This window comes from Salmo salar, chromosome 13, assembly GCF_965601325.2.
Source record: "Salmo salar chromosome 13, fSalSal1, whole genome shotgun sequence".
In the NCBI taxonomy this organism is placed as follows: Eukaryota; Metazoa; Chordata; class Actinopteri; order Salmoniformes; family Salmonidae; genus Salmo; species Salmo salar.
In genome coordinates this window covers 83,712,138-83,738,424 of record NC_138303.1, presented here as the reverse complement: position 1 = coordinate 83,738,424, position 26,287 = coordinate 83,712,138, and the positions used below count along the sequence as shown (strand labels likewise).

At 42.8% G+C, this 26,287-nt stretch overlaps 2 protein-coding genes, 1 long non-coding RNA gene and 1 pseudogene across 5 annotated transcripts in view; 3 read left to right on the top strand and 1 right to left on the bottom strand.

Annotated features, from left to right (window-relative positions):
• Window positions 1-7,032: 7,032 nt before the first annotated feature.
• Window positions 7,033-9,613, top strand: LOC106568046 (uncharacterized; annotated as a pseudogene).
• A 1,469-nt stretch (window positions 9,614-11,082) lies between these two features.
• The window catches only part of LOC106567905 (olfactory receptor 8G17), a 54,998-nt gene continuing 39,793 nt past the window's right edge, over window positions 11,083-26,287 (top strand). Inside the window, exon 1 of one of the 3 annotated variants that reach the window (XM_082960377.1) lies at window positions 11,083-11,202. The gene's annotated coding sequence lies outside the window, so the exon portion shown is untranslated. The remainder of the gene's footprint in view (window positions 11,203-26,287) is intronic. The other 2 variants (XM_082960378.1, XR_014380163.1) reach the window with 2 other exon arrangements.
• Window positions 12,480-26,287, bottom strand: part of LOC145860071 (uncharacterized) — a 30,001-nt gene continuing 16,193 nt past the window's right edge. Inside the window, exon 3 of the long non-coding RNA XR_014380164.1 lies at window positions 12,480-16,491. This is a non-coding gene — a long non-coding RNA (uncharacterized LOC145860071). The remainder of the gene's footprint in view (window positions 16,492-26,287) is intronic.
• Window positions 17,039-18,276, top strand: LOC106567904 (olfactory receptor 8U1). The gene has a single exon (XM_014137785.3). It carries the CDS (start codon window positions 17,063-17,065, stop codon window positions 17,999-18,001), a length of 939 nt encoding a protein of 312 aa, XP_013993260.1. The 5' UTR covers window positions 17,039-17,062; the 3' UTR covers window positions 18,002-18,276.

The window sequence follows — 26,287 nt, the reverse complement described above, 5'->3', positions numbered from 1 at the left end:
GCTGCCAAAGGTGCTTAAACAAAGTACTGAGTAAAGGGTCTGAGTACCTGTGAATACCAACTATTTATTTATTTTAACAGTTTTTGCTTTGTCATTATGTGATGTTTGTGTAGATTGATGGAAAAAACATTTTAATCAATTTTAGAAAAAAGGCTGTAACATAACAAAATGTGGAAAAATCAAGGGGTCTTAATACTTTCTGAATGCATTGTACATCAGGGTTTCCCACCCTCTCCTCGAGACCCCCCAGACTTTTCACATTTTTGTTTTAACCCTAAACTGTCACACCTGATTCAATTAGTCAAAGACTTGATGATTAGTTGACTGTGCAAGTTTAGGGTTAAAACAAAAATGTGAAAAGTCAGTGGGGTGTCGAGGGGAGGGTTGGGAAACTCTGATCTACATCTTCTTAATGTTGGCTAACATTGACTTCACAGTGCTCATTTGCATGGAGAGAATCCTGCATCAGCCCATGTACATCCTCCTTTACAACATGTATTTTAACCCATGCTCTCAAAACAGTGCAGCTCAAAACCCAAACCCTGAGCAGCGAAGATCATAGGCATGACATACACTATAAAGTACCAGTCAAAAGTTTGGACACACCTACTCATTCCAGGGTTTTTAATTATAGGTACTATTTTCTACATTATATAATAATAGTGAAGACATCAAACTATGAGATAACACATATGTAATCATGTAGCAACCAAAAAAGTGTTAAACAAATCAAAATATATTTGAGATTCTTCAAAGTAGCCACCCTTTGCCTTGATGACAGCATTGCACAAGCTTAGCATTCTCTCAAGTAGATTCACCTGGAAGGCTTTTACAACAGTCTTGAAGGAGTTCCCACATATGCTGAGCACTTGTTGGCTGCTTTTCCTTCACTCTGCGGTCCAACTCAACCCAAACCATCTCAATTGGGTTGAGGTCGGGTGATTGTGGAGGCCCGGTCATCTGATGCAGCACTCCATCACTCACTCTCCTTCTTGGTCAAATAGCCCTTACACAGCTTGGAGATGTGTGGGGTCATTGTCCTGTTGAAAAACAAATCATAGTCCCACTAAGCGCAACCAAATGGGAAGGCGTATCGCTGCAGAATTCTGTGGTAGCCATGCTGGTTAAGTATGCCTTGAATTCTAAATAAATCACCGACATTGTCACCAGAAAAGCACCTCCACACCATCACACCTCCTCCTCCATTCTTCAAGGTGGGAACTACACATGCGGAGACCATCCGTTCACCTACTCTGCATCTCACAAAGACATAGGGGTTGGAACCAAAAATCTCAAATTTGGACTCAGACCAAAGGACAGATTTCCAAAGTCTAATGTCCATTGCTCGTGTTTCTTGACCCAAGCAAGTCTCTTCTTATTATTGGTGTCCTTTAGTAATAGTTTCTTTGCAGCAATTCGACCATGAAGGCCTGATTCACACAGTCTCCTCTGAACAGTTGATGTTGAGATGTGTCTGTTACTTGAACTCTGAAGCATTTATTTGGGCTGCAATTTATGAGGCTGGTAACACTATTGAACTTATGCTCTGCAACAGAGGTAACTCTGGGTCTTCCTTTCCTGTGGCGGTCCTCTTGAGAGCCAGTTTCATCATAGTGCTTGATGGTTTTTGCGACTGCCTTTGAAGAAACTTTCAAAGTTCTTGACATTTTCAGGATTGACTGACCATCATGTCTTAAAATAATGATCGACTATCTTTTTTCTTTGCTTATTTGAGCTGTTCTTGCCATAATATGGACTTGGTCTTTTACCAAATAGGGCTATCTTCTGCATACCACCTCTACCTTGTCACAACACAACTGATTGGCTCAAACGCATTAAGAAAGAAATTCCACAAACTTTTAACAAGGCACACCTTTTAATTGAAATGCATTCGAGGTAACTATCTCATGAAGCTTGTTGAGAGAATGGCAAGGGCTTGCAAAGCTGTCATCAAGGCAAAGGTTGACTACTTTGAAGAATCTCAAATATAAAATATATTTTGATTTGTTTAACTTTTTTGGTTACTGCGTGATTCCATGTGTGTTACTTTATAGTTTCGATGTTTTCACTATTATTCTACAATGTAGAAAATAGTGAAAATAAAGAAAAACCCTGGAATGAGTCGGTGTCCAAACTTTTGACTGGTACTGTATATTCAAAAGTATGTGAATACTCCTTCAAATTTGTGGATTTGGCTATTTCAGCCACACCCATTGCTGACAGGTGTATTAAATCAAGCACTCAGCCATGCAATCTCCATAGACGAACATTGGCAGTAGAATATCCTTATTGAAGAGCTCTGTGACTTTCAATGTGGCACTGTCATAGGATGCCACCTTTCCAACAAGTCAGTTCCTCAAATTTCTGCCCTGCTAGAGCTGCCCCGGTCAACTGTATGTGCTGTTATTGTGAAGTGGAAACTTCTAGGAACAACAATTGGTCAGCCACGAAGTGGTAGAACATACAAGCTCACAGAATGGGACCGCCGAGTGCTGAAGCGCGTCCTCGGTTGCAACATTCACTACCGAGTTCCAAACTACCTCTGGAAGCAACGTCAGCACAAGAACTGTTTGTCTGCAGCTTCATGATCTGGGTTTCCATGGCTGAACAGCCACACACAAGCCTAAGATCACCATGCACAATGCCAAACGTCAGCTGGAATGGTGTAAAGCTCGCTGCCATTGGACTCTGGAGCAGTGGAAATGCGTTCTCTGGCATGATGAATCACGATTCACCGTCTGGCAGTCCGATGGACAAATCTTAGTTTTGCTATCCTGGCATAATAGGCCCCTTAGTTCCAGTGAAGAAAATGTTTTTTTTCGAGATCAGCGTGGAAGAACTAGACTGGCCTGCGTAGAGCCTTGACCTCAACCCCATCGAACACGTTTGGGATTAATCGGAATGCCGACTGCGGGCTAGGCCTCATCGCCCAACATCAGTGCCCGACCTCACTAATGCTCTTGTGGCTGAATGGAAGCAAGTCCCCACAGCAATGTTCCAACGTCTAGTGGAACGCCTTCCCAGAAGAATGGAGGATGTTATGGCAGCAAAGGGTGGACCAACTCCATATTAATGCCCATGATTTTGGAATGAGATGTTCGACGAGCAGGTGTCCACATACTTTTGGTAATACAAACTCAGCAAAAAAAGAAACGTCCTCTCACTGTCAACTGCTTTTATTTTCATAAAACTTAATTTCACATGTGTAAATATTTAACAAGAACAACTGAGACATAAACTGAACAAGTTCCATGTGACTAACAGAAATGGAATAATGTGTCCCTGAACAAAGGGGTGGTCAAATTCAAAAGTAACAGTCAGTTTCTGGTGTGGCAACCAGCTGCATTAAGTACTGCAGTGCATCTCTTCCTCATGGACTGCACCAGATTTGCCAGTTCTTGCTGTGAGATGTTACCCCACACTTCCACTAAGGCAACTGCAAGTTCCCGGACATTTCTGGGGGGGAATGGCCCTAGCCCTCACCCTCCTATCCAACAGATCCCAGACGTGCTCAATGGGATTGAGATCCGGGGTCTTCGCTGGCCATGGCAGAACACTGACATTCCTGTGTTGCAGGAAATCACACACAGAACGAGCAGTATGGCTGGTGCCAATGTCATGCTGGAGGGTCATGTCAGGATGAGCCTGCAGGAAGGGTACCACATGAGGGAGGAGGATGTCTTCCCTGTAACGCACAGCGTTGAGATTGCCTGCAATGACAACAAGCTCAGTCCGATGATGCTGTGACACACCGCCCCAGATCATGACGGACCCTCCACCTCCAAATCGATCCAGCTCCAGAGTACAGGCCTCGGTGTAACGCTCATTCCTTCGACGATAAACGTGAATTCGACCATCACCCCTAGTGAGACAAAACCACGACTCGTCAGAGAAGAGCACTTTTTGCCAGTCCTGTCTGGTCCAGAGACGGTGGGTTTGTTCCCATAGGCGACATTATTGCCGGTGATATCTGGTGAGGACCTGCCTTACAACAGGCCCTCAGTCCAGACTCTCTCAGGCTATTGCGGACAGTCTGAGCACTGATGGAGGGATTGTGCATTCCTGGTGTAACTCGGGCAGTTGTTGTTGCCATCCTGTACCTGTCCCGCAGGTGTGATGTTCGGATGTACCGATCCTGTGCAGGTGTTGTTACACGTGCTCTGCCACTGCGAGGACAATCAGCTATCCGTCCTGTCTCCCTGTAGCGCTGTCTCACAGTACGGACATTGCAATTTGTTTCCCTGGCCACATCTGCAGTCCTCATGCCTCTTTGCAGCATGCCTAAGGCACGTTCATGCAGATGAGCAGGGACCCTGGGCATCTTTCTTTGGGTGTTTTTCAGAGTCAGTAGAAAGGCCTCTTTAGTGTCCTAAGTTTTCATAACTGTGACCTTAATTGCCTACCGTCTGTAAGCTGTTAGTGTCTTAACTTGTTATGGATAGGGGGCAGTATTTTCACGGCCGGATAAAAAACGTACCCGATTTAATCTGATTATTACTCCTGCCCAGAAACTAGAATATGCATATAATTATTAGCTTTGGATAGAAAACACTCCAAAGTTTCTAAAACTGTTTGAATGGTGTCTGTGAGTATAACAGAACTCATTTGGCAGGCCAAAACCTGAGAAGATTCCAAACAGGAAGCGCCCTCTCGGACTATTTCTTGGCCTTCTTGATAATCTCTATCCAAAACAGGGGATCTCTGCTGTAATGTGACATTTTCTAAGGCTTCCATAGGCTCTCAGAAGGCGCCAGAACGTTGAATGATGACTTTGCAGGCCATGGCTGAAAAACAGTAGCGCATTTGGATAGTGGTCTATCTGAGAACAATGAGACTGGCGCACGCGTGCATGAGACGACTCCATGTTTTTATTTTCAGTCTTTGAACGAAAACAGGGTTTCCCGGTCGGAATATTATCGCTTTTTTATGAGAAAAATCGCATAAAAATTGATTTTAAACAGCATTTGACATGCTTCGAAGTACGGTAATGGAATATTTTGAATTTTTTTGTCACGAAACGCGTCGGGCGCGTAACCCTTCGTCACCCTTGGATAGTGTCTGGAACGCACGAACAAAGCGCCGCTATTTGGATATAACGATGGATTATTTTGGACCAAACCAACATTTGTTATTGAAGTAGAAGTCCTGGGAGTGCATTCTGACGAAGACAACAAAGGTAATCAAACTTTTGTAATAGTAAATCGGAGTTTGGTCAGGACTAAACTTGGTGGGTGTCTAAATGGCTAGCCGTGATGGCTGGGCTATCTACTGAGAATATTGCAAAATGTGCTTTCACCGAAAAGCTATTTTAAAATCGGACACCTCGATTGCACAAAGGAGTTCTGTATCTATAATTCTTTAAATAATTGTTATGTTTTTTGTGAACGTTTATCGTGAGTAATTTAGTAAATTGTTAGTAAATTCCCCGGAAGTTTGCGGGGGGTATGCTAGTTCTGAACGTCACATGCTAATGTAAAAAGCTGGTTTTTGATATAAATATGAACTTGATTGAACAAAACATGCATGTATTGTATAACATAATGTCCTAGGTGTGTCATCTGATGAAGATCATCAAAGGTTAGTGCTGCATTTAGCTGTCTTCTGGGTTTTTGTGACATTATATGCTAGCTTGAAAAATGGGTGTCTGATTATTTTTGGCTGGGTACTCTGCTGACATAATCTAATGTTTTGCTTTCGTTGTAAAGCCTTTTTGAAATCGGACAGTGTGGTTAGATTAACGAGAGTCTTGTCTTTAAAACGCTGTAAAATAGTCATATGTTTGAGAAATTGAAGTAATAGCATTTCTAAGGTTTTTGAAAATCGCGCCACGGGATTCAACTGGCTGTTGCGTAGGTGGGACGAATTCGTCCCGCCTAGCCCAGAGAGGTTAACGAGAGTCTTATCTTTCAAATGGTGAAAAATAGTTGATTGTTTGAGAAAATGGAATTTTGGTATTTTAGTTGGTTTTGTATTTCGCGCCGTGCGATGCCATTGGCTGTTGGCTAGGGGTTCCGCAGGTGGAACATCTGTCCTCAACAGGTTAACATAGTGATATATATCATTTGGTCAGTATATATGCCATTTGGACATTTCTTATGCCATTTGGACATGGTTCACTGACTTTTGGGTTCGGAAGCCAACTTCCTATGACCATATATGGCAAATAGACATAACATCCTGATTTGGTACTTTCAATACTTATATATGCCATTTGGACATGTGTAACGCTCGTTGTTTTGTAGTTGAAGAAGTGGACCAAAGCGCAGGGTGGTAAGTGCTCATGATTATTTATTTTCAAGAAACACTCAAACAAAATAACAAAAGGGAAAAACGAAAACACACAGTTCCGTCAGGCACATACACTAAACAGAAAATAACCTCCCACAAAACTCAGGTGGAAAACAGGCTGCCTAAGTATGATTCCCAATCAGAGACAACGATAGACAGCTGCCTCTGATTGGGAACCACACTCGGCTCAAAAACAAAGAAATAGAAAACATAGATATTCCCACCCGAGTCACAACCTGACCTAACCAAACGTAGAGAATAAATAAGATATCTAAAGTCAGGGCGTGACAACATGGTTCACTGACTTTTGGGTTTGGAAGCCGACTTCCTATGATCATATATTGCAAATGGACAAAACATAGGCCTTATGGACAAACTCAATAAAATAATACAAATGTATGTCCATATGATTATTACATATGTATAATTGACCCAAAACAATCCCAAAAAGCACTTTTTATGAGGTTTTAAAATGTTGAAATAAATTAGATTTTCTCAATTTCACCCTTGGGACCTGACTTTGTGACCATTTGCCATATGAAAATCTACGGTGGAGCGCATTTGCCATTTTTGGGATTTTTGCAGTATGACACTTGGCATTTGCCATGTTCTGCTTGCAATATGGTTTTGATGAACTTCCATCCATTTGAGTGGTATTTGCAATTGTGTATATGGTTCGCCCAATGCCAATAAGTTGCCATTCATTTTTGTCCATTTCATGGGGGTCTTCCTTTACTTCCGCAAATGGCCGGGATTACCTCGAAGCCTGAGCAACATTGCCTGTACAGTCAGAAGAACAAACTGAAGCCACCCATCAGCAGCCTGAATGAGGAATTCATGGTGACCTGTACAAGGGAGGTGCTACAATATAGGGAGTCAAATGACCCAAATGTCTCCCAGACCGGTATAGAGGTGAGGACAGGAAGGTCGTGGAGGGTTCAAGAAGCAGTGGTTGAGTCATGGGTATGGCACAGTGTGGTGGTGGGTTAACCTGTTGGGTCTAGGGGGCAGCATTTGCACGTCTGGATAAAAAAAATGTACCCGATTTAATCTGGTTACTAATCCTACCCAGTAACTAGAATATGCATATACTTATTATATATGGATAGAAAACACTCTAAAGTTTCCAAAACTGTTTGAATGGTGTCTGTGAGTATAACAGAACTCATTTGGCAGGCAAAACCCTGAGACATTTTCTGACAGGAAGTGGATACCTGATGTGTTGTATTGACTTTAAACCTATCCCATTGAAAAACACAGGGGTTTAGGAATATTTTGGCACTTCCTATTGCTTCCACTAGATGTCACCAGCCTTTACAAAGTGTTTTGAGTCTTCTGGAGGGAGATCTGACCGAACAAGAGCCATGGAACGGTGATGTCCCATTAGACACCTGGCGCGCTACTTCATGTTGGGTACCCTCGTTCCAATACGTTATAAAAGAGTATGCATTCGTCCACCTTGAATATTATTCATGTTCTGGTTAAAAAAGGCCCTAATGATTTATGCTATACAACGTTTGACATGTTTGAACGAACGGAAATATATTTTTTCCCCTCGTTCATGACGAGAAGTCCGGCTGGCTTACATCATGTGCTAACGAGACGGAGATTTTTGGACATAAATGATGAGCTTTTTTGAACAAAACTACATTCGTTATGGACCTGTGATACCTGGAAGTGACATCTGATGAAGAGAATCAAAGGTAATGGATTATTTACATAGTATTTTCGATTTTAGATCTCCCCAACATGACGTCTAGTCTGTATCGCAACGCGTATTTTTCTGGGCACAGTGCTCAGATTATTGCAAAGTGTGATTTCCCAGTAAGGTTATTTTTAAATCTGGCAAGTTGATTGCGTTCAAAAGATGTAAATCTATAATTCTTTAAATGACAATATAATATTTTACCAATGTTTTCTAATTTTAATTATTTAATTTGTGACGCTGACTTGACTGCCGGTTATTGGAGGGAAACGATTTCCTCAACATCAATGCCATAGTAAAACGCTGTTTTTGGATATAAATATCAACTTGATAGAACTAAAAATGCATGCATTGTCTAACATAATGTCCTAGGAGTGTCATCTGATGGAGATTGTAAAAGGTTAGTGTATCATTTTAGCTGGTTTTATGGTTTTGGTGACCCTGTCTTTGACTTGACAAAACATTACACACAACTCTTGTAAATGTACTGTCCTAACATACTCTAAATTTATGCTTTCGCCGTAAAACCTTTTTGAAATCGTAAAACGTGGTTAGATTAAGGAGATGTTTATCTTTCAAATGGTGTAACATAGTTGTATTTTTGAAAAATTTGAATTTTGACATTTATTTGGATTCAAATTTGCCGCTCTTGAAATGCACCTGCTGTTGATGGAGTGCACCACGGGTGGCACGCTAGCGTCCCACCTAGCCCCAAGAGGTTAAGTGACTTTCGGAAGTGCTGTCCTTGGTAGTATTACAACACCACGCTATGACAAGGCCAAAGGGAAAGACAGGCAGATGCTGGTGCAGGAGGAAGTGCAAGCTGCAGTTGAGGAGGAGGGAGCCAGCAAGATGGTCAGAATGTGGCGAAACAAGGAGCCTGGACAAGATGAGAGCAAGTGGTGGAGCGTAAGGTCACATGGTCAGAGCAGTGGAAGGCCGAGACCCATCAAATCTAGTTCTTTATCCAGGCAGTGTATTATGTTCTACCAAGCCCATCTAACCTGTTCTGCTGAGGAAAGGTCCATTCACTATCATGCCCTCTGCGTCTGAAGAGAGGAACACTCAAGCACATCCTCAGCTGCATATCGGATACCATCTACAGTGGAATCAGCCACTGCAAGTGCCTCCGACTAGTGAAGCAGGCCATCACATTTGTCAGAGCCGGGGAAAAGCCAACACCAGCTACAAGAACCTCCACAGATATTCTCGCAATAGCTCAAGACTGGGAGCTGAAAGTCAACCTGGGAAAGCAGCTCAAGTTCCCAAACACCATTCCAGCGGCTACACTGAGGCCAAATATTGTGCTGCTTTCCGAAACCTCCAAGCAGGTAATCTTACTGAAGCTCACCGTCCCTTGAGAGGACCACATTGAGGAAGCCAATGAAAGAAAGAGGGCGAAGTACAAGGACCTGGTGGAGCAGTGCCACTGGCAGGGGTGGAGAGCAAGGTGTGAGCCTATCGAAGTGGGCTGCAGAGGGTTTGCTGGTCAATCCCTCAACAGCAATACTGGGCATCACTGGGGCAAACATGAGGAAGACTATCAAGACCGCCACAGAGGCAGCTGAAAGAGAATATAGGTGGCTGTGGACCAAGAGGAATGATCTGTGGGTGAAATAGACAAGCTACTTGGACACAAGTCAGGGCTTGATCAACCATGGCTGGGTCGCCTGGGCGAGGGTGTATGATGTTGAAAGACACGAAACACCCGATGACCTCAGGTTACTGATCACTGATGATGTGTCCAAGTACATCCCAAGATGTATTTTTTAAATAGGAAATTACCAGCAAAGCCCATCGCAGATTGGTGATTGAGTGCATCAAAACCATGATGCAGAAAAGGGTCACATTTAAAAACGCAAACGAGAGGAAAGAGAGAGCACTTCCTCTTCCGGACACTCACTGGTGTAAATGTAATATATAAGAGTATTTTTCCCCAAGGAGATCTTCATCAGAAAATGCACACCTCTTGATCTAACTATTCAGTCAATTTCAGCCAAACTTATTATTTCTGATGTAATTAAGTCACCTTTTCACTGCTATTTCCACTGATACTGTTACTGGTGTGTATTGTAATGTATACTGCTATTACAGTTTGTCTGTCCTATCTATGCTCTCCTCCAGGCTGAGGGGACTGACCGGCTGTGTGACTCCTTCACTGCCATAGCCGAGGTGTTCAAAATCAGACCTGACTGCAATCTGCTGCAGTCACTGTTTATGTTCTACCTCCTTGCCTAAACGGAGTGCTGTGCCATTCACTCGAACCAGGTGATCTCTTTGTATTTTGAGAGGAACATCACCTCTAAAACCTAAATGAACTTGTCAAAAATCTGATGCAGACATATTGAATGCAGCGAAGGTAAGTAGGGAAACTATTTTTGAGTGGAACGTCTAATTCACATCGAAATCACCAACTTGCTGCTAAAATGTGTTGCAATTACCCAACATAGTGAATGTTGCATAGACCAAATGAATTTTACCAATAGTGTATGTTTTTCGCAAACTTAATGTTTTTGTCATTTGCAATCACTCATGCAGGATTTTAGTAGTAGAACTATACTTGTATGAGAAATCTGCTATGAATTCCTCACTGTTATTGTGAAATAAAGATTTTATCCTAAAACACAATGAATGAATCCGTAGATTCTTTTAAAACTATTGTTTTTCAGTGTCAAATCTATATTTCACATCTGTAGCCATGAAGTGCTTTGAAAGGCTGGTCATGGCTCACATCAACACAATTATCCCAGAAACCCTAGCCCCACTGCAATTTGCATACAGCCCCAACAGATCTACAGATTTTTATTTTACCTTTATTTAACTAGGCAAGTCAGTTAAGAACAAATTCTTATTTTCAATGACGGCCTAGGAACAGTGGGTTAACTGCCTTGTTCAGGGGCAGAACAACAGATGTGTACCTTGTCAGCTCAGGGATTTGATTTTGCAACCTTTTGGTTACTAGTCCAACGCTCTAACCACTAGGCTACGCTGCCGCCCCAGATGATGCGATCTCTATTGCAATCCACACTACCCTTTCACACCTGGACAAAAGGGTCATCTATGTGAGAATGCTATTCATTGACTACAGCTCAGTGTTCAACACCATAGTGCCCTCAAAGCTCATCACTAAGCTAAGGACCCTGGAACTCAACACCTCCCTCTGCAACTGGATCCTGGACTTCCTGATGGGCCGCCCCCAGTTGGTAAGGGTAGGTAACCACGCTGATCCTCAACACGGGCCCCTCAGGGGTGCATGCTCAGTTTATTTTTACTTTTAGTAAATACTTTAACACTTTTTTCTTCTTCTTAAAACGGCATTGTTGGTTAAGGGCTTGTAAGTAAGCATTTCACTGTACGGTCTACACCTGTTTTATTAAGCGCATGGGACAAATAACATTTAATTTTATTTGATTTTGAACAAGTTATTTCCAAAAGTTTCTTGATGAAGTGCCTGCTGTATACAATGAGAATTGGGCCATTTTGATACATTCACCTAAAATGTTAGGTGTGCTAGTATTATAATTGTACTAATATTAACACAAACAGGGTTCAGTGCAGTTAATCTGTGCAAGTTGATCAAATAAAGCAATTTGGAGAACCTGACACAGAACAGAGCATTCACTTGTAACGAATCCTCATTTTCACCATCTGCACACCATGACAATTAGGCCATTTTGACCCATTCCTCTAAGATGTTTGGTGTGCCGTCATTATAATACAGGGGCGCAACTTTCACTGCGCATGGGTGAAAGTTGACCCCCCCTTCCTCCCACATTCTAAAATTGCATTTTTGTAATTCCCAGTTTTATCATTGCACTGTGATACAAAAAACACAGCTCCGGTGTGCTTTCGGACCATGCGGACACCTCAGAGCGGTCGGGTAGGCTGTTTTCTGGTTTGAGCCGGCTGGATTTAGGACTGCACAGAGACCACAGAGCATGTAGACAGGCTGTGTGAAGGCAAAGCTTCTGAAAGGGTGGTGTATAGGACCAGCACAGGAGAGATGAACAGAGCTGCTGTCTGTGTTGTGCTTTTAGTCCAAGTTGTAAAAGCAAGGAGAGCAGAGACTGGCTACTCTTTAGTTGACTGATCTAGCTGGCAAGGTAACTGCTGTTTGACAGAAAGAAGAACAAAAATATTTCCAGTGCTGAGCTAGTAGTGTAACTGAAATTTTACGTTAGCTAATGTTTCACCCCCTTCGGCTGAAGTGAATGAACTACTAGCAGCTAGTTAGCTAGCTAGTAGCTCCCACAGCCAGTTCAGCTCTAGCTAGCCTCTATCTATGTCAGGTAGCAGTATCTAACAGCTGTTGTGTGTATGGAAATGTTTTGTCCCGTTTCAACAGAAGTACATTTGATGTACCATTGTACCATTAGTTAGCAGAGCTAGCCAACTAAAATTAGCTTTTATTTTTGACTCAATCTCACTAGACCTGAATCAAACAATGAAACCAGCAGCCAAACCATTGAAGACCAATATTCTGACGTTTTTTTCAGCACAATGTGAGTTTTTATTAGTCAGTATAGCAATCTAACATTATTGATCTGTCAATTTCCCTAGCTAATTCCCTACTTTTCACACTTACACGATATACACAGCTCTACAGGCTTCACTGTCATGGTGCACAGTCATTGCATAACACTATGCTCATCATGTCTTAGCAGGACAGGTTCCCCTGCAGGGTCAGACAGCCAGGGAAGACCAGTCTACAGGGCTCAGGAACATTTTGCTGTATATTATAACAATCAGTGAATGGATACAAAGTTCCATATTGAGTTGATGGGTAGGCTACAGTCTGGGATCTGGAAATAATGGTAATTTCAATTGTTGAACCATTGATTCTAATCATGGATAATATCATGTATAAATGTACACCAATGTCATTCTTTGTCATGCCACATCTGAGCAGGATCTTATGGTGATAGTGGTCTCATCAGGGTCAGGCAGCCAGGGAAGACCAGTCTGTGATGGAGCTGAGGTGAATTTTTGCAGATACAACACTATTTTCTCTGTGCAACAAACACTGGACAAGCAAGACGTTTCAAAGATTGATACTATTTAAGGCAGTCTGACAAACCTCTAAAGTTGATTTCCAAACTGTATCAAAGGTTGATAGAGGCTTTTCCCGATGACACAAAACATGTAAAAGAAAAATGTGAGGAAGACCTGGGAGACGTTATTGATACTGATGAATGGATAAAGATATGTTAGAATGCTGTGATGTTCATATAATCTCAGACATAAATGACTGCAGTTTTAGACCATCCATAGAATGTACTATATGCCAGTGAAACTGAATATCATGCACTCAGAAATGTAATTATTCTGCTGGAGGTGTAAAACACAAAACAGGACATATTTGCATATGATATGGTCTTGTGAAAAGTATGTTCTTCTATCTCAGCATGTCTACAGATTCTCCCTTCTCCCTGTTTTGTTTGCTTGGAAATGTTGATACTGGAGACTGTTATCAGAGGAATCTGTGTAACCTAGCATTTATAGTTGCTAAGAAATTCATTGCCATTAATTGGAAGGTTGGTTATCCTCCCACAATGGATGGAAGACATGTCAAGTTATATATCACTTGATTTGATTCATTACAAGATTAATGGCATGTAATGTGCAACTTTCATACCGTAAGTTCTGGATGCCTTATATGGAATACAGAACGACAAAAGTAGTGTGTGTTGAAAACATGCCCACGTCAGGGGAGATAACTATTTAGGCAATCCCTAGCTGCTGGGCTGCTCAGTCCTGGCCCTGGGGGTCAGACATACTGTTGGTTGTCACTTTGGCCTTGGCCTAACACACCTGAAACCAATAATGAATGTTTCACTAAGATCCGTCTTTAAAGGTAGATATGACGTAGATGCCAAAAGTAAACAGCTGAGTTGGTCAATTTCCACAACTACTAAGAGCTTTGAAGTGGGAGGTTCAACTTCTCTGCTTTTTTGGTCCCTTATGTACCACGTAACTGTGTGAAGAAAACTCATGCAGATGGGCAGATACTCTGTGGGAGAGCGAAGTCTTGCATCTCGCTCGTCGCAATATCTGTGATGCTGCAACGTCACTTTGCTGAGAATACCTTTAAATGAAAGTTTAAAATCAAGGTCATGTGACGTGATAAACCAAAACACAGGGGCCTATATATGAGTCACAGATAGGGCAGTATATACTTTTGTAAGTATTAATTGAGGAACCAGGTGAGGAGGGACACAATCTTGTCATGTAGCATCAATGATATCTGGGCACCAGTCCAAATTGTGCTGTTATGCAACTAATGTAGTTCAAGCCACTGTCAGCAACATTAGAATAGAAAGGTATAATTGGACTGGTGCCCAGTTATCACTAATGCTACATGAGTCACAGTGAGGGCAGTACAGACTTACTTTTGTAAGTATTATTAGCAGACGAATGATTCATTTTCTAATCACTATGCTAGCTTGCTAGCTATGGCTCCGTACATAATCAAGCTAACGTTAGCTAACTAGCTAGCTAGCTTAAGAATAGCTTGCAAAATTACGTTACCTAAAAGATGTATGTAGCTAGTATCAGACTACAACGCTAGAGTTACAAACTCTTAATAACAATGACTTGGACAATAGCCTCCAAAAACGTATTACAAACAAGAAAAAAGCTTGCTACCAATCCATAAAAAAATATATATAATACGAGCGCAACATGTAAAGTGTTGGTCCCATGTTTCATGAGCTGAATAAAAGATCCCCGAAATGTTCCATACCCACAAAAAGCTTGTTTCTCTCAAATTTTGTGCTCAAATTTGTTTACATCCCTGTTAGTGAGCATTTCTCATTTGCCAAGATAATCCATCCACCTGACAGGTGTGGCATATCAAGAAGCTGATTAAACAGCATGATCGTTACACAGGTGCACCTTGTGCTGGTGACAATTAAAGGCCACTCTACATTTTTGTCACACAACACAATGCCACAGACGTCTCAAGTTGAGAGAGCGTGCAATTGGCATGCTGACTGCAGGAATGTCCACCAGAGCAGTTGCCAGATAATTTAATGTTCATTTCTCTACCATAAGCCGCCTCCAACATTGTTTTAGAGAATTTGGCAGTACATCCAACTGACCTCACAACCGCAGACAACGTGTAACCACGCCAGCCCAGAACCTCCACATCCGGCTTCTTCACCTGCGTGATCGTCTAAGACCAGCTGATGAAAGTTAGGGTTTGCACAACCAAAGAATTTCTCCACAAACTGCCAGAAACCATCTCAGGAAAGCTCATCTGCATGCTTGTCGTCATCACCAGAGTCTTGACCTGACTGACTGCAGTTCGGGGTCATAACCAAATTCAGTGGGCAAGTGCTTACCTTCAATGGCCTCTGGCACGCTGGAGAAGTGTGCCCTTCATGGATTAATCCCGGTTTCAACTGTACCGGGTCGATGGCAGACAGCATGTGTGTTGTCGTGTAGTGAGCGGTTTTCCGATGTCAATGTTGTGAACAGAGTTCCCAAGGTGGTGGTGGGGTTTGGTATGGGCAGGCATGAGCTATGGACAACGAACACAATTGCATTTTATTGATGGCAATTTGAATGCACAGAGATACCGTGACGAGATCCTGAGGCCCGTTGTTGTGCAATTCATCCGCTACCATCACCTCATGTTTCAGCATGATAATGCACGGTCCCATGTCGCAAGCATCTGTACACAATTCCTGGAAGCTGAAAATGTCCCAGTTCTTCCATGGCCTGCATACTCACCAGACATATGTGGGATGCTCTGGATTGACGTATACGACAGCGTTTTCCAGTTCCCGCCAATATCCAAATACTGACTGGTTTTCTGATCCACGTCCCTACCTTTTTTTTATGATATCTGTGAGCAACAGATTCATATCTGTATTCTGAGTCGTGAAATCCATAGATTATGGCCTAATGAATTTTAATTTCAATTGACTGATTTCCTTTTATGAACTGGAGGGGTTGCCCTCTGTTATTGTTTGAACTACATATTGCCACTTTAATGCATTTGAATGTAAACAAAGATGATTTCTAGTTCATTAGTAAGATTACTTTTAACATTTTGAAGAGCAATTTACATTGGGTAGATATGAAAAGGGAGGTAAAATATATTTCCGACATTGTTAGTCACCAGACACAGAATACGGCTTGACGTGGACTAAAAAGTAGTTTCCATTCATAGTTCATTACGGCTTTTCAAACCAGCTACACGATGATCAAGGAAGACACTTCCTATTGCTTATGGAGGTGCAGTTTAGCTGAAGTACATGACATGAGCAAAACTGCAGTAGCATGGAGAAAGGAACTCACACATTCTATTTAATCTCAAAGCCCAAATGGACCACATCCCACAGGCTCTAACATGTTGCTTTCCTCATTAGCTTCTCCTGGAAATGTGTCACTAGAGTCATGATGTCCATGTTTACATCTTGATTGACAGACTCATCTTCCTGTTGTTGGTTTTGTTGTAAATAAAAGGCTGTGATGTTGTTTGTGCACACAGTCTGGAGGGGTGAAAGAGAACATAGGAATCAACGTGGAACACTGAAAAAAGCTGTAGAAGCCTTAATTGCCTATGTTAGTGCTGAACTCCAACTCTTCACATCAAGGACAATTCATATTTTGTTATATAGTGTGGAATGTGGTGATTCTAATGACAAATGTAATGTGTTTTGGTGCACACAATGTCCATTCAGTTTTGTTAGGCTAATGTTGTCTAGCTACCTATGGTATGTGAAATGTGAACCTTCCAAAACAATATATAGCTTTCTTTGCTGGCTAGCTAGCTATCCAGCTCTCATCTGACTGATGATAGCTAATGTTACAGCTGCAAGCAGGAGTTGGATAGAAAACAAACATTTCTCCAGCCCCATCCCTCAGCTGTTTACCAAATGACGTGGCGGGGCAGACGGCCCCTCTAAGAAACCCTGTTTCTCTGCTACAGCTACCACAAACATCAGTAGATTTATTTTTTAAGCACACCTACTTTGTGTTTTGAAACTGATTTCCCAGGTTTTTACTACTAATCTTTTTAAATTCTCCTCTCAAGGTTCTGAGCTGCCCACTCACTGGGGAATGGAAAACCGTACATACAATGAATACGTTCTCCTTCTGGAGGGGTTAAAGGTCACTCAACAGTCCACGTACCCTGCCTTCACCCTCCTCCTCATCATCTACATCTTTATCATGGTGGCCAACATCGGACTCATAGTATTGATCTCCATGGAGAGGAGCCTGCACCAGCCCATGTACATCCTCTTCTGCAACCTGCCTCTTAATGACATAGTCGGGGCTACAGCGATGATACCTCGTCTGTTATGGGACATTTTGACCGCAGCGCCTGAGCGATATATCACTTACATAGAGTGTGTCATTCAGGCTTTCTGTGCTCATTTATTTGGTACAACATCACACACCGTTCTCATGATCATGGCCTTTGACAGGTATGTGGCCATCTGCAACCCCTTGCGGTATGCTACCATCATGACAAACAAAATGGTTATCAGGCTGTCTGTGTCTGCCTGGGGGGTGGCCATAGTCTTAGTGGGGATTCTGCTGGGCCTCACCATCCGCCTGTCACGCTGCAGGTCTAACATATTTAACCCGTACTGCGACAACGCCTCCTTATTCAAGCTCTCCTGTGAGAGTGTGCTTATAAATAACATATACGGCTTCGCCTTTACTGTTGTGCTGTTTGTCTCGTCCATAGGCAGCATCAGTCTCACCTATCTCAAGATCGCCATTGTGTGTCTGAGCAGTAAAAACAGCTCTTTAAACAGCAAGGCCCTGACAACCTGCAGCACACACTTACTGGTCTACCTCATTGTGATTGGATTTGGAGTCACCATTATCATCCTCCATCGCTTCCCAAAATATGCAGAACTTGGCCAAATGTGTAGTGTGCTGTTCCCCGTGATCCCTACTTGTCTCAACCCCATAATATATGGTTTACAGACTAAAGAGATTAAACAGAGGATCTTTAGAATGTTTCACAGAGCCAAGGTGGCTGCATGATGTTGTGTTAAATCTTTAACAAAAGTATATTATATACAGTGCCTTCAGAGAGTATTCACATCCCTTGACTTGTTCCACATTTTGTTGTGTTACAACAAAGCCTGCATTTAAAATTGATTAAATTGAAACTTTTGTCACTGGCCCACACACAATACCCCATAATGTCAAAGTGGAATTATGTTTTTCGAAATTTTAACAAATGAATAAAAAATGTGTGCTGAAATGTCTTGAGCCAATAAGTACTCAACACCTTTGTTATGGCAAGACAAAATAAGTTCAGGAGTAAAAAATATGCTTAATAAGTCACATTGGATGGACTAGTGTTTAGCATAATTTCTGAATGACTACCTCATCTCTGTACCCCACACATACAATTATCTATCAGATCAGCTCTGAAAAAGATCTGATGTGGTTGGTAAAATGACCAATTAGGAAAAATATCAGAATTGGGCTGCCTGTGTAAACTGTTTTGAAATACAATGCTGAACTGTATTTTGAAGGGTTATGTTGACATTGGGATTTTTATAGGCAGTTTTTAAAAAATAAATAAATGGGAAGTAAAAAAAAAAATATATATATATATATATATCTGTAAGGTCCCTCTGTTGAGCAGTGAATTTCAAAACATAGATTCAACCACAAAGACCAGGGAGGTTTTCCAAGGCCTCGCAAAGAAGGGCACCAATTGGTAGATGGGTAAAAATAAAAAAGCAGACATTGAATATCACTTTGAGCATGGTGAAGTTATTAATTACACTTTGGATGGTGTATCAATGCATCCAATGCATCAAGGTGTCTTTCCTAAATCAGTTGCCGGAGAGGAAGGAAACCGCTCAGGGATTTCACCATGAGGCCAATGGTGACTTTTAAACAGTTACAGATTTGAATGGCTGTGATAAGAGAAAATTGAGGATGGATCAGCAGCATTGTAGTTACTCCACAATACTTAATTGATAGAGGGAAAAGAAGGAAGCTCGTGCAGAATAAAAATATTCCAAAACATACATCATGTTTGCAACAAGACACTACAGTAATACTGCAGAAAATGTAGTAAAGCAATTCACTTTTTGTCCTGAATACAAAGTGCTATGTTTGGGGCAAATCCAATACAACACATTACTGAGTACCACTCTCCATATTTTCAAGCATAGTGGTGGCATGTTATTGTAATCGTTGAGGAGTTTTTCAGGATGAAAAGAAACAGAATGGAGCTAAGCACAGGCAAAATCCTAGAGGGAAACTTTGTTCAGTCTGCTTTCCACCAGACACTGGGAGATGAATTCACCTTTAAGCATGACAATAACCTAAAATACAAGGCCAAATCTACTCTGGAGTTGCTTACCAAGAATACAATGAATGTTCCTGAGTGGCCAAGTTACAGTTTTGACTTAAATCTACTTGAAAATCTATGGCAAGAGCTGAAAATGGTTGTTTAGCAATGATTAATAAACAATTTGACAGAAATTGAAGGATTTTACAAAGAATAATGGGCAAATGTTGCACAATCCAGACTTACCCTGTCAGGAACTCTATAAATGCAGGAGGGGTGAAGTCAGGCTCAGGAGACCAAGGTACGTGAAAACACGTTTAACCTGTTAGGGCTAGGGGGCAGTATTGACACGGCCGGATAAAAAACGTACCCGATTTAATCTGGTTACTACTCCTGCCCAGTAACTACAATATGCATATAATTATTGGCTTTGGATAGAAAACACCCAAAAGTTTCTAAAACTGTTTGAATGGTGTCTGTGAGTATAACAGAACTAAAATGGCAGGACAAAATCTGAGAAGACTCCATGCAGGAAGTGGCCTGTCTGACAAGTTGTGTTTCATCTTGGCTCTTTTTATTGAAGACTGAGGATCTTTGCTCTAACGTGACACTTCCTACGGCTCCCATAGGCTCTCAGAGCCCGGGAAAAAGCTGAACGATATCGAGGCAGCCTCTGGCTGAAACACATTATCGCTTTTGGCAAGTGGCCGATCAGAGTACTATGGGCTTAGGCGCGTGCCCGAGTCGACCGAATGCTTTATTTTCTTTCGTCTGTTTACCTAAACGCAGATTCCCGGTCGGAATATTATCGCTTTTTTATGAGAAAAATGGCATAAAAATTGATTTTAAACAGCGGTTGACATGCTTCGAAGTACGGTAATGGAATATTTATAATTTTTTTGTCACGAATTGCGCCATGCTCGTCACCCTTATTTACCCTTTCGGATAGTGTCTTGAACGCACGAACAAAACTCCGCTGTTTGGATATAACAATGGATTATTTTGAACCAAACCAACATTTGTTATTGAAGTAGAAGTCCTGGGAGTGCATTCTGACGAAGACAGCAAAGGCACCAGGACCGGCTGGTAACCCAACACACACTGGAAGGGCGACAGGTTAGTAGAGGAGTGGCGAAGAGAGTTCTGCGCCATCTCGGCCCATGGCACGAACCTCGCCCACTCTCCCGGCCGGTCCTGGCAATAGGACCACAGAAACCTGCCCACATCCTGGTTTAATTCTCTCCACCTGCCCATTACTCTCGGGGTAAAAACCTGAGGTCAAACTGACCGAAACCCCCAGTCGCTCCATAAACACCCTCCACACCCGGGACGTAAACTGGGGACCCTGATCAGAGACAATGTCTTCAGGCACCCCGTAGTGCCGGAAGACGTGAGTAAACAGGGCCTCCGCAGTCTGTAGGGCCGTAGGAAGACCGGGCAAAGGGAGTAGATGGCAGGACTTAGAGAACCGATCCACAACGACCAGGATCGTGGTGTTCTCCTGAGACGGCGGGAGATCGGTGAGGAAATCCACCAACAGGTGGGACCATGGTCGCTGTGGAACGGGGAGGGGCTGTAGTTTCCCTCTAGGCAGGTGTCTAGGAGCCTTACACTGGGCGCACACCGAACAGGAGGAGACATAGAGCCTCACGTCCTTCACCAATGTGGGCCACCGGTACTTCCCTCTAAGACCTCGCACCATCCGTTCAATCCCTGGATGACCCGAGGAGGGTAGCGTGTGCGACCACCTGATCAACCGATCGCGGACACCGAGCGGGACGTACTTCCGACCCGCGGGACACTGAGGTGGAGTAGGTTCTGACTGTAATGCCCACTCGATGTCCGCATCCACCTCCCCGACCACCGGTGCCACCAGACAGGAGGCCAGAAGTATGGGAGTGGGGTCGACGGACCGTTCCTCGGTGTCGTAGAGACGAGACAGTGCGTCGACCTTGGTGTTCCGGGAACCTGGTATGTACGAGATAGTGAACTGGAATCTCGTTGAAAAACATAGCCCACCTGGCTTGACAAGGGTTCAGTCTCCTCGCCGCCCGGATGTACTCCAGGTTACGGTGGTCAGTCCAGATGAGAAAAGGGTGTTGCGCCCCCTCGAGCCAATGTCTCAAAACATTCAGGGCCCTTACCACAGCCAGCAACTCCCTGTCCCCCAAATCATAGTTACGCTCCGCCGAACTCAGCTTCTTAGAAAAGAAAGCACAGGGGCGAAGCTTCGGGGGCGCGCCCGAGCGCTGTGACAGCACGGCTCCAACCCCAGCCTCGGACGCGTCCACCTCCACTATGAATGGCAAAGAGGGGTCCGGATGCGCCAGCACTGGAGCATCGGTAAACATTGTCTTCAGTCGACAAAAGGCTCTGTCCGCCGATCACCGCAGCCGCACCGGCCCCCCCTTCATCAGTGAGGTAATGGGAGCCGCCACCTGCCCAAAGCCCCGGATGAACCTCCGGTAGTAATTGGCAAACCCTAAGAACCGTTGCACCCCCTTAACCATGGTCGGAGTCGACCAATTACGCACGGCCGAAATGCGGTCACATTCCATCACCACCCGTGATGTGGAAATGCGATACCCCAAAAAAGAGACGGTTTGTTTGGAGAACACACATTTCTCGGCCTTGACGTACAGGTCATGCTCCAACAGTCGCCCAAGCACTTCACGCACTAGAGACACATGCGCGGCGCGTGTGGGGGAGTAGATCAGAATGTCATCGATGTACACCACCACACCCTGACTGAGCAGGTCACGGAGAATCTCATCTACAAAGGATTGGAAGACGGCTGGAGTATTCTTCAACCCATATGGCATGACGAGGTACTCATAATGGCCAGATTTGGTACTAAATGCGGTTTTCCATTCGTCCCCATCTCAGATACGCACCACATTGTATGCTCTCCTGAGATCCAGTTTTGTGAAGAAGCGTGCCCCGTGAAATGACTCCACCGCCATAGCGATGAGAGGTAGCGGGTAACTGAAACCCACCGTGATGGAATTTAGACCTCTATAGTCAATGCACGGACGCAAACCTCCCTTCTTCTTCTTCACAAAAAAGAAGCTCGAGGAGACAGATGATTTGGATGGCCGAATGTATCCCTGCCTCAAGGACTCAGTGATGTATGTCTCCATAGCCACTGTCTCCTCCTGAGACAGGGGATACACGTGACTCCTGGGAAGTGCAGCGTTAACCTGGAGGTTTATCGCACAATCTCCTCGTCGATGAGGTGGTAATTGAGTCGCCTTCGTTTTACTGAAGGCGATAGCGAAATCGGCATATTCTGAGGGAATGCGCACGGTAGAGACTTGGTCTGGACTCTCCACCATAGTCGCACCGATGGAAACCCCTATACATCTGCCCGAGCACTCCTTTGACCACCCCTTAAGAGCCCTCTGTCTCCACAAAATCTTAGGATTGTGATTGGCCAGCCAGGGAATCCCCAGTACCACCGGAAACGCCGGGGAATCAATGAGGAAGAGGCTAATAAGCTCCTCATGACCCCCCCCCCCCCGCATTACCATGACCAGTGGCACTGTGACCTCCCTGACCAGCCCTGACCCATTTTTTCTGGATATAAAGTGAATTCCCAGCTAACAGTACAAGGGAGAGAGATATTAATGTTCCAAAAACGTTTCATGGAAACTTTGCAAGAACATTCTTGTGTATCAGTCGTCAGGATGTCACCTGACGGTTCCAAAGAAATGGTCTGTGTATATTTGGTATGAGGTTGACAGAATATTCTCCTAACCCTTAGAAAACTGGAAACAGGAATATTCTTGAAACGTAACAACAAAACATGTCTAGAACATGAATATTGAATATTCAGAGAACATGGTAACCACGGGTAAGTTCTGTTTGACATTAAGGGAATGGTCTCTTGGAAACAGTCCTTGCAGATCACTGTAACATTGCTATGAAAACATTAGGTAATGACCAAATGAGACTTAAGAGAATGTTCTATAATGGTGTGGGAACGTCTGTTGTCAGCTGGGTTGGAGTAAGAGAGGCTATTCCTCTGACCCACCACACTTTTCCAGCCCAACTTGGTACTGCTCCTTTCGTATTGAAATCAAATGGTTTGAAATACTTTTGGATAAATATCAGGTCACTAATCAATAAGATATTTGAAAAACCATCAGGAATGATTGACATTAAGAGATGGACAGTTTTACCTTTATCACTATGCGGTAGAGCAGAGGTAATAAAGATAAACATACTACATAGACTTTCTTTTCTCATGTCAGTTTTTTTCACTTCAATTCCCTCAGCATTGATTTAAAGAGATAAACTGTATATTTTCAGGCTTCTTGTGGAAGGACACAAGAATTTACCATAAACTGCCCATGTTCCTGATGTTTATCTTTATTACTTATCATATAATGCAAGATAAGCATTTTCATGGGGCTATAAAAATGTGAGAACAGTAGGCAGCTGGAAGTGGCTGGAGGAGAATATTGGGTAACCTTTCATTTTACAGACCTTTAATGTAAGTACATAGTAACAAACTAAATAGGTAGTAACAACTGAGTCTTAAACATACTTACTAGGAACCAAACAAGTAAGTACTACATACTTAATGTCTAAAATCGAAAGGTAATTATATACAGTAGGTACAGAGCATTTGGAAAGTATTCAGACCCCTTGACCACATTTTGTTACATTACAGTCTTATTCTAAAATGTATTAAATAGTTTTTTTCTCTCATCAATCTACATACAAATAGCCCATAATGACAAAGCAAAAACAGGTTTTTAGAATGTTTGCAAATGTGTAAACAAATAAATAAACGGAAATATCACATTTACATAAGTATTCAGACCCTTTACTCAGTACTTTGTTGAAGCACCTTTGCAAGCAAATACAGCCTCACGTCTTCTTGGGTATGATGCTATATGCTTGGCACACTTGTATTTGGGGAGTTTCTCCCATTCTTCTCTGCAGATCCTCTCAAGTTCTGTCAGGTTGGATGGGGAGCATCGCTGCACAGTATTTTCCGGTCTCACCAGAGATGTTAGATCGGGTTCAAGTCCGGGCTCTGGCTGGGCCACTCAAGGACATTCATAGACTTGTCTCGAAGCCACTGATGCGTTGTCTTGGCTGTGTTCTTAGGGTTGTTGTCCTGTTGAAAGGTGAACCTTCGCCCCAGTCTGAGGTCCTGAGTGCTCTGGAGCAGGTTTTCATCAAGGATCTCTCTGTACTTTGCTCCGTTCATCTTTCCCTCGATCCTGACTAGTCTCCCAGTTCCTGCCACTGAAAAACATTCCCACAGCGTGATGATGCCACCACCATGCTTCCCCGTAGGGATGGTGCCAGGTTTTCTTCACACGTTACGCTTGGCATTCAGGCCAGAGTTTAATATTGGTTTCATCAGACCAGAGAATCTTGTTTCTCATGGTCTGAGGGTCCTGTAGGTGCCTTTTGGTAAACTCCAAGTGGGCTGCCTTGGGCCTTTCACTGAGGAGTGGCTTCCATCTGGACACTACCATAAAGGCCTGATTGGTGGAGTCCTTCTGGAATGTTCTCCCATCTCCACAGAGGAACCTTGGAGCTCTGTCAGAGTGATCATCGGCGTCTTGGTCACCTCCCTGACCAAGGCACTTCTCCCACGATTGCTCAGTTTGGCAGGGGGGCCAGATCTAGGAAAAGTATTGTTGGTTCCAAACTTCTTCCATTTAAGAATGATGGAGGCCGCAGTGTTCTTGGGGACCTTCAATGCTGCAGACTTTTTTTGGTACCCTTCCCCAGATCTGTGCCTCGACACAATCCTGTTTCGGAGCTCTGCAGACAATTCCTTCGACCTCATGACTTGGTTTTTGCTCTGACATGCATTGTCAACTGTGGGACCTTATATAGACCATGTGTGCCATTCCAAATAATTTCCAATCAATTGAATTTGCCACAGGTGGATTCCAATGAAGTTGTAGAAACATCTCAAAGATGATCAATGGAAACAAGATACACCTGAGCTCAATTTTGAGTCTCATACAAAGGGTCTGAATACTTGTGAAAATAAGGTATTTCCGAGTTTTTTTCATAGATTTGCAAAAGATTCTTAAAACGTTGTTTTCGATTTGTCATTACGGGGTATTGTGTGTAGATTGACTAAATGAAATGAAATCCTCATCAATTTTAGAATAAGGCTGTAACGTAACAAAATGTGGAAAAAGTCAAGGGGTCTGAATAGTTTCCGAATGCACTCTAAGTTCAAATAAATAAGTAAGAAGCTAGGTACAACTAAACACCAGCTAAAAAATATGTGAATACATAGCCACGCCACTATTTCAATGTAAAATATAACACCAAGGAACATAGTCACTAAATGTAATTATATAGTAAAACATTTTTGTCCCAAAGGTAAGTACAAGTAAGAACCAGCTTATTACTATGTAAATATGTAGTCACGCCACTCTCTTTCAAAGTAATACCTAAGACACTGTCATGATGAGCCCTGGGGGGAGGATCATAGCCCCCTCTCTCTTCCTCTCTCTCCACAGTTTTATGACTTTATGACAGGTCATAAATACCTGGTAGAAACTGCCATGCAGTGTTGAGGGAGAGAGAACAAATAACCTCCCTTGGCCAAACTCCTAATTCCAAAATGGGAGAATTAAACAATATTTCCCAGCTATCAGGTTTACATCTAAATATTGTGAAATGTATGTGATTAAACTTGAAACTATTTGTGAAAAGATGTAATGTGATGTTAACCTTTTAAATGAGAGTATTGGTTTTTCATATAAAGTTAACAAAATCAATGGCCACGCCCATGTGAGAATAGACATTACATTGATGTCATGGAACCGCCCTTTTCTGTCATATTCGTGTATGTAGGTGGCAGGGAAGTCAGGCGCAGGAGAAACCAAATTGGTTAATCTGGAGTATTTAATTAAAAAACTAACTCCAAAACCAAAGTATAAAATAACATGGGTAACATATACCCATCGCACACCGAGACAAATACACACGTAACATAACATCACAAAAACAATCACTGACAAGGACATGAG